Genomic DNA, 14,330 nt, shown 5'->3' on the forward strand with positions numbered 1-14,330 from the left:
GCTGTTTTAGTGGAAAATTATACTCGAACTGTAGAGCCCTGCAAATGATAACAAAAGGTTGGTTATTGGGATAGACTACATCCTGTAGCCTGTAGTGATGATTGCTCTGCGATTGGCTAATAATCATTGTTAGGCCAACCGGCTGACCAATTACGTAACTTCATCAATCAGCTAAATGATTGACAGTCAATCTAGTCTGATAGTGTACAAAGCCTATAACTCAATAAGTGTACAAATGGAACCATATGGGTCCATGTGTAGGCCTACACTCTCAAGAGTTACTGGGGTCCATGGCTTAATGTTGGGGCATCCTTAAAACAAAAGGTTTGAGAACCACATGTGTAACTTTGTGTGTGTGTGTGTGTGTGTGTGTGTGTGTGTGTGTGTGTGTGTGTGTGTGATGCCCCTCCTCTCCGTTTTTCTCTTCTCCTACCGTACCTCCACCAGTGAACTTTTGCCTCAATACAGCATGCAGCCTGCATAATTTTAATCATCCTTAACACATGCACAGCAGGTAATGGCATCTTCCTCCTGCACAAGTGTGACATCAAACCACCAGCACTAGAGTCCCTAGCTGGCTGTTGATCGGCACACCTGGACACCAGGGAATCACTCGTCTTCAGGAGACGTTCACAGAGGAGAGAGCAGCAGCCTGCACAGAGGCACCAACGTGCCAAAGGGCCTCCGACCACCACTGCTGCAGGAGGGGAAGTCTGTGGATCACACATGGGTCTGACCAGCCACCTGGCTTTGCCCAGGCGACCGACACAACCACAATAATCAACATAAATTATATTTGGAGCAACGTCATTATCAACATTGATGACAAGCAAGTGTGTGCGTGCATGCAAGGCAGTACTCCATACTTTGATGTTACCAAAAGGCATCATATGCCATTTTTATCTTTCATAACTCACTGTTAAATGCTTAGTGTTACACGCTCGCTAAGTGTAAAGATGGATGGACTCTTACAGTGCGTTTTAATAGCAGGCGACAGTCAGACGAATTTTCCGGAAGTGCATTATTTGTCTATGGGACCCGGCGACTACCTATAGTCGAAAAGTGGGCGGAGGAACGTCGCCCGAAAAGATAAAAATAATTAACATTTTCGGCCGATAGTGGGCGATTAGGCGATGTGTCACCCCGATGCTCGCCCGCTGTTAAAACGCACTGTTATACCCTCAAGAGTAAAGCTATTGTATAACATATCTACCGGTATGACTGGACCAGGACACATTGTTGCTGGAATCATTCAATGTTCACATTTATATTTATATAAAAAAAAACACAATGTACATTATATGCAAGTCATTCAATAATACAAATGAAACCTGTCTTTGGTTAAAAGAAAACAAGGTTAATATCCTCACACCCAACACTGCATATTACACAGTAAAATCCTCTCACATATGCATTTGTAAATAGGAGTGAAAGATTTTAACCAAATTAATGATTACATTTGTACACTGTCATAGTTAACCACTTAAACCCTATGTTTGGTTGACCGGAGTCCCTCGGGGCTCTATACGAATTACTTTTTCATTCTACATTAAATATCTTGCATTGCAACGCGTTGTGAACTTGTAGATCTTCTATTTTGCTAATGTTTTCCACAGAATACTGAGGTGGGGTTTAAGTGGTTAAATGAACAGGATAATTACCCAGATGTTACAGGTAAATAATAGTCTGGCACCATTTTCTCATCCCCCTCATAGGAGGAAACTACTGCTGGCATTACTTTTACAGTAAAACGTTAAGATACAATCCAGGCAATGTACGTACAGTGTAGTGAAATTGTGTGTGTGTCTCCCGAAAGCTACAATATATTATTTTAACAAATTGCGCAACCCTACAAAATAGGCCAGAACATGACCAAGCTGTTGTGACTTTCTCAAATTCCATTTATCTAGGATTCTTCTGGGATTTGCAATCATGATGGTCAGCCTAAAGAGTGAATGTAACTTCAATCAACAGGCAGTAAAATTACACTGATATAAAATAATAAGTTGTCCAACCTTAAGACAATAAAGGCATATCAAAGCTAAATTAGTGACGCTGTAGCATAAACCGTGTTAGACTCTGGTAAAATAGCCTGTAGAAGAGGATACCAAATCGTATAATAGTGCTCTTAAAAATATAGAAATAACACAATTTGTATTTGTAGTTCAGTAAATGCCATCCTTCTCTTGTCCTCACTTCACATCAGCTTGCATGTGAACAGTGAATTCACACTGTGTCCATCATCCACGCAGTAGGACCACAGGAAGGAGGGGAAGACCTTGTATTTAATCACACACACAGACAGACAGACCGCCTCACTGTGGGATTCCTCCGTACTGCACACCGAGAGCTGTGATCTCTCACAGTTGATGGCATTACAGTTCCATGTGTCAGAGGTTTAAAGTCAAGTCCCTGTTGTTCTACTTAGACAGAAGCAAACCATAACACACTGGCACCCCTATGTCTGCCAGTCTGTGCACACAAGGGAACATTGCCATCATTACTCAGAGTATTGTGAAACAAAACGCCTATGGTCTCCAAGGCTACCATGGGAATGGCTCTGGAGTCGCCAGAGGTAAGAACATGAGGACAGTAATGAAGTGGGTAGTTTTGTTTCTTTCGTGCTTTCCGCAAGACTTTTCAGCACAAGAGACTTGGTGAATCCACTGGGGGAGCGAATACTTTGGAAAGCCTCTCTTTGTGTTCCTCGCCCCATCTAATGCACTGGGATATTTATTCATAAACGCATTAACATACAGTCTTGGCTCAGCACCATATCCCGACTTCAACAACTCTCAACGCCTCGAGGATGTCAAACAACTGCAGGTCCATCACAAGTTCCATTTTGCTGTCTTTGCGGGCAGACTTTGTTTTCCTCCTCTCCGCGGGGGCTTGACGACGTGTGTCTGTCTCTCCTCGCGTGTCCTAAAGTGACGTCTCGTTGGTGTGAGGTCGTGTGTTCTCCTCCTCCAACAGGGCGATGCGCTGTTTGAGCATTCGCACCTGGGTGTCATGGCGCTCCACCATGCCCATCATCTGGCCCTCCATCTTCTTTAGTTTGCTCTGGTGTTTCTTCTTGGCCTTCTCATAGGCTGCTACCAGGTTGCTGCAGCGCCATCAAACCCAGACAGGAACAAAATAAATAAAACAGTTTTCAACATGTGCTCTCATGATTACAGGATGGGAATTATTCTTATTTTGGTGAATTGTCAAGTGGTTCTTTAGTTAGTAGTTAATATATCCTATAATTCTGTGTTGAGGCCAGCAAATCTTTTCAAGGTCATTTCAAAATTAAATACATCTGCTGTATGAGAGGCTTGTTAGCATGAAATACAGTGGTTATTTTACCTAATAAATGACAAACTATAGGTTAAAATGTTTTAGGATGTCTCATTCCAAAAGAGACAGTGTGATCATTTCAATCAACAGAAACTAGGCATGTAACGATACACTCAACTCAACTCACGATACGTATCACGACACATACAGCTCCCCTCTGCAGGCCTCTACTACTGAAAGTGACTAATTTCTCTCCAAAAGCTTGTGAATATGATGAAATATGATTACAGCTCACATTTCATATCACACTCGAAAATATGTTTTTTTAATAAATCGATACATATCGTCGGAATATAATATCGATATATATCGTTACATGCCTAACAGAAACGAATGCAGAATGGATGGCGAATCAGATTGTCCATGGACCATGGTTACCTGTTGGCCCGCTTGAGGTCGTTGACAAACTCTGCACTCTGCTGATGTCGGACTTCACTGCTTTTGGTCAGCCTCTCCAGCGCTGCCACCAGTTCCTGCACGCGGCATTTTAGTTTCTTCTCCCTGACAAACGCAAAAACACAATACAACAACATAAATCAATAATTTCATACATTATATATTAATAATGAATACTAAATCTACCTTATTCACCAGAGATCTGCACTGTATGTGACACATAGCCATTCTATGCTGGAATATCATGTGATTTGGAATACAGAATTCGTATAGCTTTGTGTGAGTAAATGGCCTTGTTCTTTTCTGATATTTCTACGCCCATCTTTATTTTACAGTAGAGTAGAGAGAGAGGAATTCCTACAACACTGAATGTGAAGCCTTTCCATGACTACATACACAGGCAGATCCAGGGACAGGTGATCACCACACACAGAGACTTTATTTGCAACAAAGGTCAAACAAAAGTGCTGAACAAGAAGTTCCAGGGACACACATAGCTGTGTAATGGAGTGGTTGCACCACTCAAAAAGACACACAGAGCAGAAGAAAAACAAAAAAGCTAAAACAAAACAAGTTAAACAGAACACAACAGCATATCAAAGCAGCATCAATGTATACACAGCAAGTGTACAACTTGTTCTTGTTGCTCACGGTGGTGGAATATTTTTCGACACTATGACAAACGATGGCACTATTTTAAGTCAGATTTTCGTGAAATGGAGCTACAATCACGACGGGGTGATCCTACAAAGGTTAGTGAAAAACCCCCGCAATTAAGTTATTTTGACAAAACCCCACAGAGGACTGAGACTGAGCAGAGTGAAAAGGCAGGGTGTTCCACAATCTGGGACCAGTCGCTCTAGTCTTATATGAGGTTCTGGCACAATTTAGGAGCAACTGGTCAGCCGTCCTCAACGGTCTGGCTGGGATGTATAGCTGAATGAGCTCAGATACTGTATGGAGGGGCAAGCCTGTTTTGGGCTTAACCCATTAAGACCAAGAAAGCATCTGTGTCATTTAAATATTTTCCTATAGCAACTTAGAATTTATAACAGTGGTTTAGAACAGTGGTTCTCAAACAATAGATAGATCTACAAGCTCACGGCACCTCACTTTGTGCCACGCTGCAAGCTTGTACATCTGCTATTTTTGAACATTTTTCAAAATGTTTAAAATGTTGAATAACTTTTCAGAAAATGTGAACACAAATCTTCTCTTCTGGACACCTAGCTTGGCACAAAACATGGGTTAAAAAGGAACAATAATATTTTAAAAGTCAATTCTGAAACAGACTGGCAGCCTAGGGAGGCTGGGACTGATGTGATGTCAGGCAGCAGGGTTCAAGGCACATGCCTGTAATGTTTAGCTTAAAATGAAAGCCAACCATCTTAGACAAACGACACATCGTACAACAACAACAACAACAACAACAACAACAACAACAACTAATAAATTAGCCTTACCGCTTGATTGCATTAGTCAGTTCTGCAGCAAGGTCGCTGTCATTTATGGTTCTGAAGTCTGACAAGCTGATGGCTGGAGACTCTCCTCCATCCTAGACGACATACAAAAATAAACATAAAAGAATATGTCTGTGAGGTGAAAAATGTTTGTTACTTGTTGATTCCTACATTGTCACATGGACATTCTAACGTCTTATGACGCAAATGTGTTGACAGACACTAACATTGTAGACTGTTTTCTTCCTAAGAGGCAGCTATGCAATGGGCAAAATCACATTCAGTTGTTTCCACGATCTGAAGAAACATGCACAAACCGATGTTGTCCACAAGAGGGCAGCAGTGTGAAAGATCTAATGCTCGCAGGCATACCCATAAACTTAACACTTAAGTCACACAGCAACATGAACATTGTGAACATACTGTACTAAATAACATGAATGGTTTTCAATATTTATATATCCATGTGGGATTGGCTCGCCCCGTTTTCTTGTCCTTCTCTTCTTGCAGCCATTCCATATATGGTGAACAGGTCATATTAAGTGACTGAGATCAAAGGATGTCCCATTTGAGGACCTGTTGATGGATGGCTTGCTATATGCCAAGTGGGGAATACGAGGCGGGGATAAGAAGAATGGATGGAACGAGGTAAAGGGAGTGTATTGCTGATGATGGTTGATTTTATAGTGACAGTGACACTTTGGCTAAGTGCCTTTGCTTGGCGTGGACGGTTGCATAAAGGTGTCTAATATGTGTTTGAGTCTGTGCGTATACGTATGTGCACATGGGCCCTGTGATGAATTGCTCTGATCATAGGATGTGACAGAATGGAATGATGTCACATGTGCTGTGTGTTGTCACACGTATATGTCCTTAAGAGGACCGAATGTCCTCACGAGAATAGGAAGACCCTGCAGAATGGGGAGATTTTAGTATAAACGGACTGGTGCATTATACCCAATGAAGCCATTTGCAGAGGTGGAGGTGTTACACACCTGCCACTTTATATGCTATACTACCATTATTATGATAGTAGTTGAATTCTACTTCTTCTTGATCAATTCAATACCTGTTTGATATAATATAATTATGAATAAGCAGCATGATCTCAAATGAAAAGATGTTTGGTTCAATGTGCACGTCTATAAGCTAGACTTCACATTTTAATTGAATTTTTAATTGAGCTCTGACAACTAGCTCGAACATTCACTGGAATATCTCATCAAATTGCAATGACATACAGTATAGCCTCACTGAAGCAATGCGATAAGAATTCAATTAATCAAATCACTGAATGACAGAAGATTAATCAATATGTTTTTAGTAATCAAATAATTGGTTTTAGCGACGTATCATCTGCAGCATTCCAATATGGGCCATTAGAACTTCACCAACATGTGAATGCTTGTCTTTGTTCCAGAAGGCAGCTCTCCAATGAGGCAGACTGCAGCGTTAAATCCTCAGGCAGGACCCATCTGGCAGTCTAGACTTAAAGCATAAACGTGACCTCACCTTTGCCATTGGGGTCTCAAGGGTTTTGGAACAACCTGCCTGAAGAGATTATGCTACCCAGATCACTGTCTTCTGTTCTTTTGTATGTCTTCGAAAAAACACAATTTTATAAACTTCCTTTAGGCATTTTTTTTTACTCCCTTGTTTTATTATTCTTTTGTCGATTATCCACTGAGAGTTGTTCTGTACTGTTGTTCTGGCAACTGTGGAGCGCTCCGTTTGTTTTGAAAGATGCTCTAAATAAAGATTGTATTATTTCAAAATGTAAAGTTATGACACCTGCATGCCCCAGGCTCCTATTAGATGGTTATATAAAGGGCTGGGCGATTAGACTTCCAATCAATATCACGATTCCATCCGTTAGTCACCCACGCCTCCATAGGAAGGAGCCGCCGGTCCAACACCCGCCGGCACTGCTACGTCTGTGGAAAATTGGACCACCTGTCCTGGAGCTGCCCCCAGCGAGAGCAAGACATTAGTATGGCCTCAGCCGCTCCCTGGGACGGTGTAAAGCCCTGTCTGTACGGGAGAGATAGGCCACGGAAGTGTTCCACCCTACCTGTCAAAGTGGAAGGCCAAGATACACACGACTCTGGGAGCACTGTCACTCTCGTGCGACCTGCCTACGCTGGCCACATTGAGATTTATTGCTAGTTTACAGGATGGGGAGGTTTTAAACTGTTTTGTTCTTTTTTGTTTTTTGAGTGCATAAAGAAGGCTCACCTTGGCTCCTCCGGAGGACTTGTCCTTGCTGCTGCTCCCTGTGGAGCCTAGCGAACGCCTCCGCTGCTCCTGCTGCTCCTCCACCTCCGCCTTCAGGTGCTCGATGTGCACCAGGTAGGCCTGCTCCTGAGCCTCCCTCGTGCTCAGACGCAACTCCACTGCCTTCTTCTCCTTCTCCAGGAGGTACAGCTGGGCCTTCAGCTCTGCCATCTCCTCCTGGAGAGGAGAGGAGAGGAGAGGAGAGGAGAGGAGAGGAGAGGAGAATGTAGTGGTGTCGTGCTCGTAGAACGTTTTTGACGTGCACGCGCAGGGACGGAACGGTGAGAAGATGCACCTAATCAACATCGCGTCACCAGACTTGCCAAGTCTCCCCACCCCCTATTTTCACACCGTGTCAAGTACCGTGCCGAATCAAATGGCTACTACTTTGCAGAACAACAGGTCAGCTTTGTTTACCTGAGCATGCACACTTACAGCAGTAGGCTATGGCTCCAGTAGGCTACTGCTGCTGTGAGGTGTTCTGCACACAAGAAGAATGTCTCCTCCTCTATCAAAGAACAGATTCATTCATCCAGAGCAAACTTTTTAGTTTCGCTAGTGTGCAGTAGGCATAAAGATGTTCGTCTGTCTACTTTTGTGTTTGTGTCTAAAACTCACACTATTTAACAATAGGCTTAGGCTATATCAGCTGTTCTGTGTGCATACCGTGATGCGCACATGCACGCACGTGCGTGCACGTGACATCATTAAAACGCTGTGGTACCAGTAAAAAAACACCATGACACCACTGGGGGTATGAATTAAGCAATATTACACGAGAGGCTGTGCTTTATCGTGATTATTGGCACACCAGTGATGCGGTCAGAAAGGAGGCTTTAGCAGAGTTCCGCAAGGGTCACTGCGTTTGGGCGGTCCTTGACACATTTTTCAGAAAACTGTTCAACTCAGGTTTTGGGTTAACTACTAAGTGCCAAAGACGTGTATCAAATAAAACCGTAGTTTTATATTGATTAACGTAGTCCCTGACCCTAAGCTACATCTGGCTAGCTCTGGAATGCTAGCACGATGTATACGATTCATGACTCGATAATCAAAATGGCACCAGATGACTCTTTGTCTGTTTACCTTTTTGAGATGCTTATATCTATTATATTTTGGCCCCGTCGCTAGTCGCGGTTGCAAGGTTTATGTTTCGGATGACTTAGATATGCGATTTTAACGTTGGTGGCTTTAAGTTTTGCTCACGGTTTTTCCTCAAGCAAATCCGCTCAGAATAAATGGTAAATGGTGCATTTATATAGCGCCTTTATCCAAGGCTCTTTACATAGATTGTGCATTACATTCACCCATCCACACACACATTCATACACCGATGGAAACTATGCAAGGCACCAACCAGCACATCAGGAGCAAGTAGGTGTTCAGAGTCTTGCTCAAGGACACTCCGACACTAACTCTGGGGGAGCCCGGGTTCAAACTGGCAACCTTGTGGTTACCATCCAACCACTCTACCCCTGAGCCACCGCCGCCCAATTGGAAGGCACGGCAGAGGCTACAATAATGAATTAATAGCTGGCTACATAAGTGTTAATTAGTATGTGTAATATTCCTCCAACAGTACCTTCATAGCCATCAGCTCCTGCATGAGGACGGCGTTCTCCAGGTCCAGGCGGTGTGTCTCTCCGCGGGGCTTCACCTCCAGGCTGAGCGGGTCCACGTGGACGCTCTCCAGGTCCAGCATGGTGAGCTTGACGGCCGCGCGGTCGTTCTTCAGCTGCTGCACGTAGTCCTTCAGCCGCTGCTCGTCCTCCTTGGAGAAGTCTGTGTCACACGAGCTGGCCGTGGAGCTGGTGGTGCTGCACATGGGAGAGGAAGACAAGGACCACGTCAAATAGATGGTGGTGCTGGGAAGAGCAACTAACCCACTTCACCTACAGTAGGTACAGTAGGTGAAGTGGGCAGCCGTGAAGCAGTGCTCGGGGACCACACCATCACTTAATGTGGCCTGGAGGTTAATATCGGAATACTGATATATTATTGATTTCAGCTGTTACAAATGAAACATGCAAACAGGACCCGCTTTAAATACTTAAGTCTATTATATTAGTAGCTTAAATCTAAAGACAAGTGAACGAGAAGAGAAGTTGGTTTACAAAGTCGTCGCAGAGCTGTGTGTGTGTGTGTGTGTGTGTGTGTGTGTGTGTGTGTGTGTGTGAGTGTGAGTGTGAGTGTGTGTGTGTGTGTGTGAGTGTGAGTGTGAGTGTGAGTGTGAGTGTGAGTGTGAGTGTGAGCGTGAGCGTGAGCGTGTGCGCGTGCGCGCGTGTGTGTGCGTGCGTGCGTGTGCGTGCGTGCACACGCACGTCACTCTGTCCTCAACAATGACTCAATACACTGCACTTACTGTATCATCAAATCACAACACAAGGCCATGAAACATCAACTATTAGATCTCAAACTCAATATCTGACATGTAGTGTGGTGGGGAACATTGCTACACCACTTAGGGTTATATCTGATCAAATTGAGGAAGGATGTTCTGTGTTTGCATTGCTGAAAACCAAGTGCACAATGTTCAGCGAAGACAAGAGTGAGGACACCACAATGAAAAATACAATCTGCACAATGTCCCACAAAAAGTGGAAAGTAATAATAGTAAGTAAGGAGTAAACATGTATAAATGAATGTATTTAAACTAGAAATGCACTCTGTGGAGGTGCCAACTTGCACCTTGCACACAACACAAGTAGGCCATACATACATGTGCGCAAGCAGAAGCAGAGCGCACAAGTACTGCTACCGTACTAACTAATGTCTATTATAACTGCTGTTCTAAATCCTTTAGATCTGTTATTGACCTTATACCAACCTTGAAACGTACCTTCAACAGCCAATAAGGGACCACCATTCTCATTCTTGGCCGACAGACAACACTGATATACGACCGACATACGCAGCAGATTACAGTACTTGCGCGCTCTGCTTGTGCAAGTAATAAATAAATGACTCAAGTCATATATCAGCTTGCATTCCATTCTCTTGCATATTGTATCATAGTGGGGATTTCTGTAGTTGCGTTTGTAGTAGTCTAGTCATGGTGCGGTGGGGGAAGTGTCCTGTTGGCCGTATAGGGCTAGTGGCCATTGGCTTAGAGGCCAGCCAATCAAGCAAATCTCGCCACTAGACCACCACGTGACTAGAATAGAAAGTCTTATTATTGATCAGCTCTGCAAGCTGATAAAAAGTACACAAGTTAAATTTGAGCTTAGTGATGCATTTATTTTCCCTGGTATTTTTCCCATCATACAATGAGTCACACTGAGATCATGAAAGAAGAGATACTGATATCGATCCATGCACACCGAGGTACAGTATATGCCCTTGGGCGGTTATACACATGCACGCTGCACTGGGAGGGAGTGAAACATCAAAAGAACAGTCTTCCAAAAGCACCATGGTAACAAATTCTACCACATCATAATATCACAACAGAACAACACAACTGAAAATCCCATTCATCATTGCCATTGAGGGAAGAAAACGAAGGGCATCCGACTGTACTCCAAAAGCCCAGAGTTTATTAACTGTATTCCTGTCCTGACTCCAGTCTCACCTGGTGTGGCTGTTGGAGGACAGACAGTCTCACCTGGTGTGGCTGTTGGAGGACAGACTCTCCCAGGGCTGGACGGTGCAGCCGCCGACGGTGAAGGCCGCTCCGCCACAGCTGCCGTCCAGACGCGTCAGCAGCTCCTTGGCTGTGTTCTCCGCCGTTTTCCGGCTGTCCTGGGCCCTCTTGAGGATCTGGCTGGTGCTCTCCTCGCCGAACTGATCTGCTACGCACACACACGCACGCACACACACACACACGCACGCACACACACACACGCACACACATCATTATTATAGGCATGCATACACAGTTTTAAATGTTCTTATTTTGTCGACCCACAGGGCACGCGATGTGTACAAAGGCTATCTGGACGGAGTGTGTTAAAGTCACACACCATAAGAAAGACATGCTGGCCTCTGTGGAACCCAAATGACATGAAATAAGTCATGAAGATCGAGACGGGAAGTTGATTTAACGTGCCTTGGAAATTTCTCATTTTCAATGAGAGGCGGTCCCAAGCGTGGTCCCGTGAAATTGTTGCGCGTGTCCTTGTTTGCACACACGCCGACGGGCGACTAGACCTGGATTGTGTTTGAGATTTATTTTCACGCCCCACACCCCCCATGAACTGATCCAGGTGAGAGCGCCTGCGTCACTCGCTTCCCGTCTGAAGGGGCCTTGCACTTGAAACCTACCGGTCGCACTAGCATGAGCGCAAGGACGCCGATTTATCTAATGCTCCTTGGAAATGAATGCAGCCACTCTCACTGGCCACGCACGGAAGCTCCACTGGCCAGGATTGACGAGAACAGTTGTGCACAAACCTGCCGACTCTTTTTTTTTGGGTGGGTTCCAAGCGTCTCACATCCTTTGGTCTGGTCTTTCTCAGACACCATAATACACTGAATGTCTTTCAGCATATCGTTGCTGTACGGTGGAAATCTCATACTGTATGTCCAAAACCGTTACTCTTCAGGAAATGGAATTTGATCCAATGGATCCAATCTAGTTATTATTTCATTGTCATAAGCTCTTGTTTTCGTTGGTGTGATATTTATAAAACCCACAGACACACTTTCACTTTCACTTATTTATGTTTTATTCCGTAGGGCATTTATTTCTGAAAATATAAATAGTAGAAATATGGACATACAAGGATAGCAACGATATCATTATTTGCACCCATCTGCAGAGCACGGGGCAGTGGCAACCTGACTCAGTCAGTTCTCATTACCAGAAAATATTTTTTGCTCAGTGGAATGCAGTTGCCATTGTGTTTTTTGAATAACCCCCACAGCCTCTAGTCTAAAGAATAGCTGCTTCCCCTGCCACACAATCACCTAGCTGACAGCTGTGTTCAGAATTGTTCTCATTAGCGGCAGTATTGAGCTGATCCATTCATGCCCAGCTCAAGCAAGAATGCTGTTGTGAACGCACTCCATTCACTTCCAAGGAGGTCTATAGCACCATTTGTTCAATTTCTGTCCTTTTCTCCATTATTGAAACATCTCAGACACTCGTTTCATTGATTCAATTAACAACAAAAAATACATTGTGGTTAGAGGCCAAAATACGGTAGAAAGACCCAATGATAAAAGCATGGCCAAGTGAGTGTCTCTGAAGAGAGATAGATCATCAGCTGAACCTCTGGATCTCCTTCACAACAGTGTTGTGTCCCCGAGACAAGGAAAACCTGCATATGTGTATCATTTTTCCACCAGCTCTCCTACTGTATGTTTCTTAGCATTTATTTTTCTCTGTAATGTCTCAGTTGATGTGCTATCCACCTTGTCAGTGCCACTATATAGAACTGTATTTCTCCACCTTAGTCTCCACACAGGCAATATAACACTGGTAATAATATATAATATTTTAGTTTTCATTATATTAAAGTCACAATACAATGTTATTGTGCCAATAAATACATATTTATCCGAATATATTGTGATATTTGATTTTATCTCAGCCCTAGTTAGCACTGTTGCCTCACAGAAAGAGTCTTTGCATGTTCCCCGTTAGTGTGGGTTTCCTACCACACAAAGATACATTATTAGGGACATGCTCCTGCCTCGGGGCTAGAGCTGCGTGGTCTCCGAGCACTGCTATTACGGCTGCCCACTTCACCTACTGTACTAGTTAAGATGGGGCAACTGCAGAGGACGTTTCCACTGGAATCAATTAAGTATAACTTTAACTTAGCTAAAAGCGTTAACTGAAACCTGGTGGTTATGTGTACTAGATTTTCAGGCAGCCTTAAAATCTAGACTTATATTGTGCTGATCAGAGCAATGATCACCCAGTTATGGCCATTTGAAGTGTTTAAAGCTGCTGTGACACTGCAGTAGTGTCTTGCAATTTGTTTTTGTTTCTCCGGTGGGACTATTCTCATGCCAGGCCCCTGAACAGTGTTTGGTGCCAGGTTTGATGCGGAACAGTGCGCCTGTGGCCCGCTGGGGGGCCCTGGCAGAGCTGGTGTGCCTGCCTATTAGATGGAAGACCCCTGAACATGGTCTGTGCCAAGGGTGCGGATCGGAGCAACGTGCTCGTCGCAAGTCCAAATGTTACGTTTGTGACATCGTCCACTGTCGGTCCACCAACCCACCCTCTAGGCAAGTTTAATAATGCATTTGGTAAATGGTTTTTATCCAAAGGTCTTTACATAGATTGTGCATTACATTCACCCATACACCCATACACTCGTACACCGATAGCGGAGGAAACCAACCTGCACATCAGGAGCAATTACAGGTTCAGAGTCTTGCTCAAGGACACTTTGACACTAACTCTGGGGGAGCCTGGGATCGAACAGGGAACCTCAGGTTTTTCCCCATCCGGCCACTCTACCCCTGAGCCACTGCCGCCATATAAGAAAAAAGTGTTTATTTACCTACGGAGCCGACTCCAGCTGCTCTGAACTGTCCCAGGACCAGGTTCTGCTCACTCTCTGCCAAAGCCAACAGCAGTTCATAAGCCTCGATGCACTGCTCACTGGAGGACACACACACGTACGCACGCACACACACACGCACGCACGCACGTCAGATAAACACAACACAGAACAGAAATGGTTCAGACGGCATCTTTCATAGACAGACAGTATTTGCAGTGCTTTGCAGATTCTCGTGCTTACAAGTAAAGCTGCATGCACCACTCTCCCATGGCAGCACTAAACTCATCCATACCAATATCTGAAAGGCTAATAAATGTATATATACATACTGTATGCGTATACAATATACATATACTTATATATGTATTGCACGCGCACACACACACACACACACACACACACA

The 14,330-nt window shown here is 44.1% G+C and overlaps 1 protein-coding gene across 5 annotated transcripts in view; it reads right to left on the reverse strand.

Annotated features, from left to right (window-relative positions):
* Nucleotides 1-1,251: 1,251 nt before the first annotated feature.
* The window catches only part of mcc (MCC regulator of WNT signaling pathway), a 63,810-nt gene continuing 50,731 nt past the window's right edge, over nucleotides 1,252-14,330 (reverse strand). For 4 of the 5 annotated variants that reach the window (XM_080779234.1, XM_080779236.1, XM_080779237.1 and 1 more), the window contains 7 exons: nucleotides 13,925-14,025; nucleotides 11,074-11,260; nucleotides 9,052-9,286; nucleotides 7,431-7,646; nucleotides 5,199-5,290; nucleotides 3,718-3,840; nucleotides 1,252-3,106 (listed from right to left, as the gene is read on the reverse strand). In XM_080779234.1, the coding sequence (XP_080635360.1) occupies nucleotides 2,926-3,106; nucleotides 3,718-3,840; nucleotides 5,199-5,290; nucleotides 7,431-7,646; nucleotides 9,052-9,286; nucleotides 11,074-11,260; nucleotides 13,925-14,025 (1,135 nt within the window). In that variant the 3' untranslated portion in view covers nucleotides 1,252-2,925. The remainder of the gene's footprint in view (nucleotides 3,107-3,717; nucleotides 3,841-5,198; nucleotides 5,291-7,430; nucleotides 7,647-9,051; nucleotides 9,287-11,073; nucleotides 11,261-13,924; nucleotides 14,026-14,330) is intronic. The other variant, XM_080779235.1, reaches the window with a different exon arrangement.

Source organism: Protomyctophum bolini (assembly GCF_963924005.1).
Source record: "Protomyctophum bolini genome assembly, chromosome: 12".
Classification (NCBI taxonomy): domain Eukaryota; kingdom Metazoa; phylum Chordata; class Actinopteri; order Myctophiformes; family Myctophidae; genus Protomyctophum; species Protomyctophum bolini.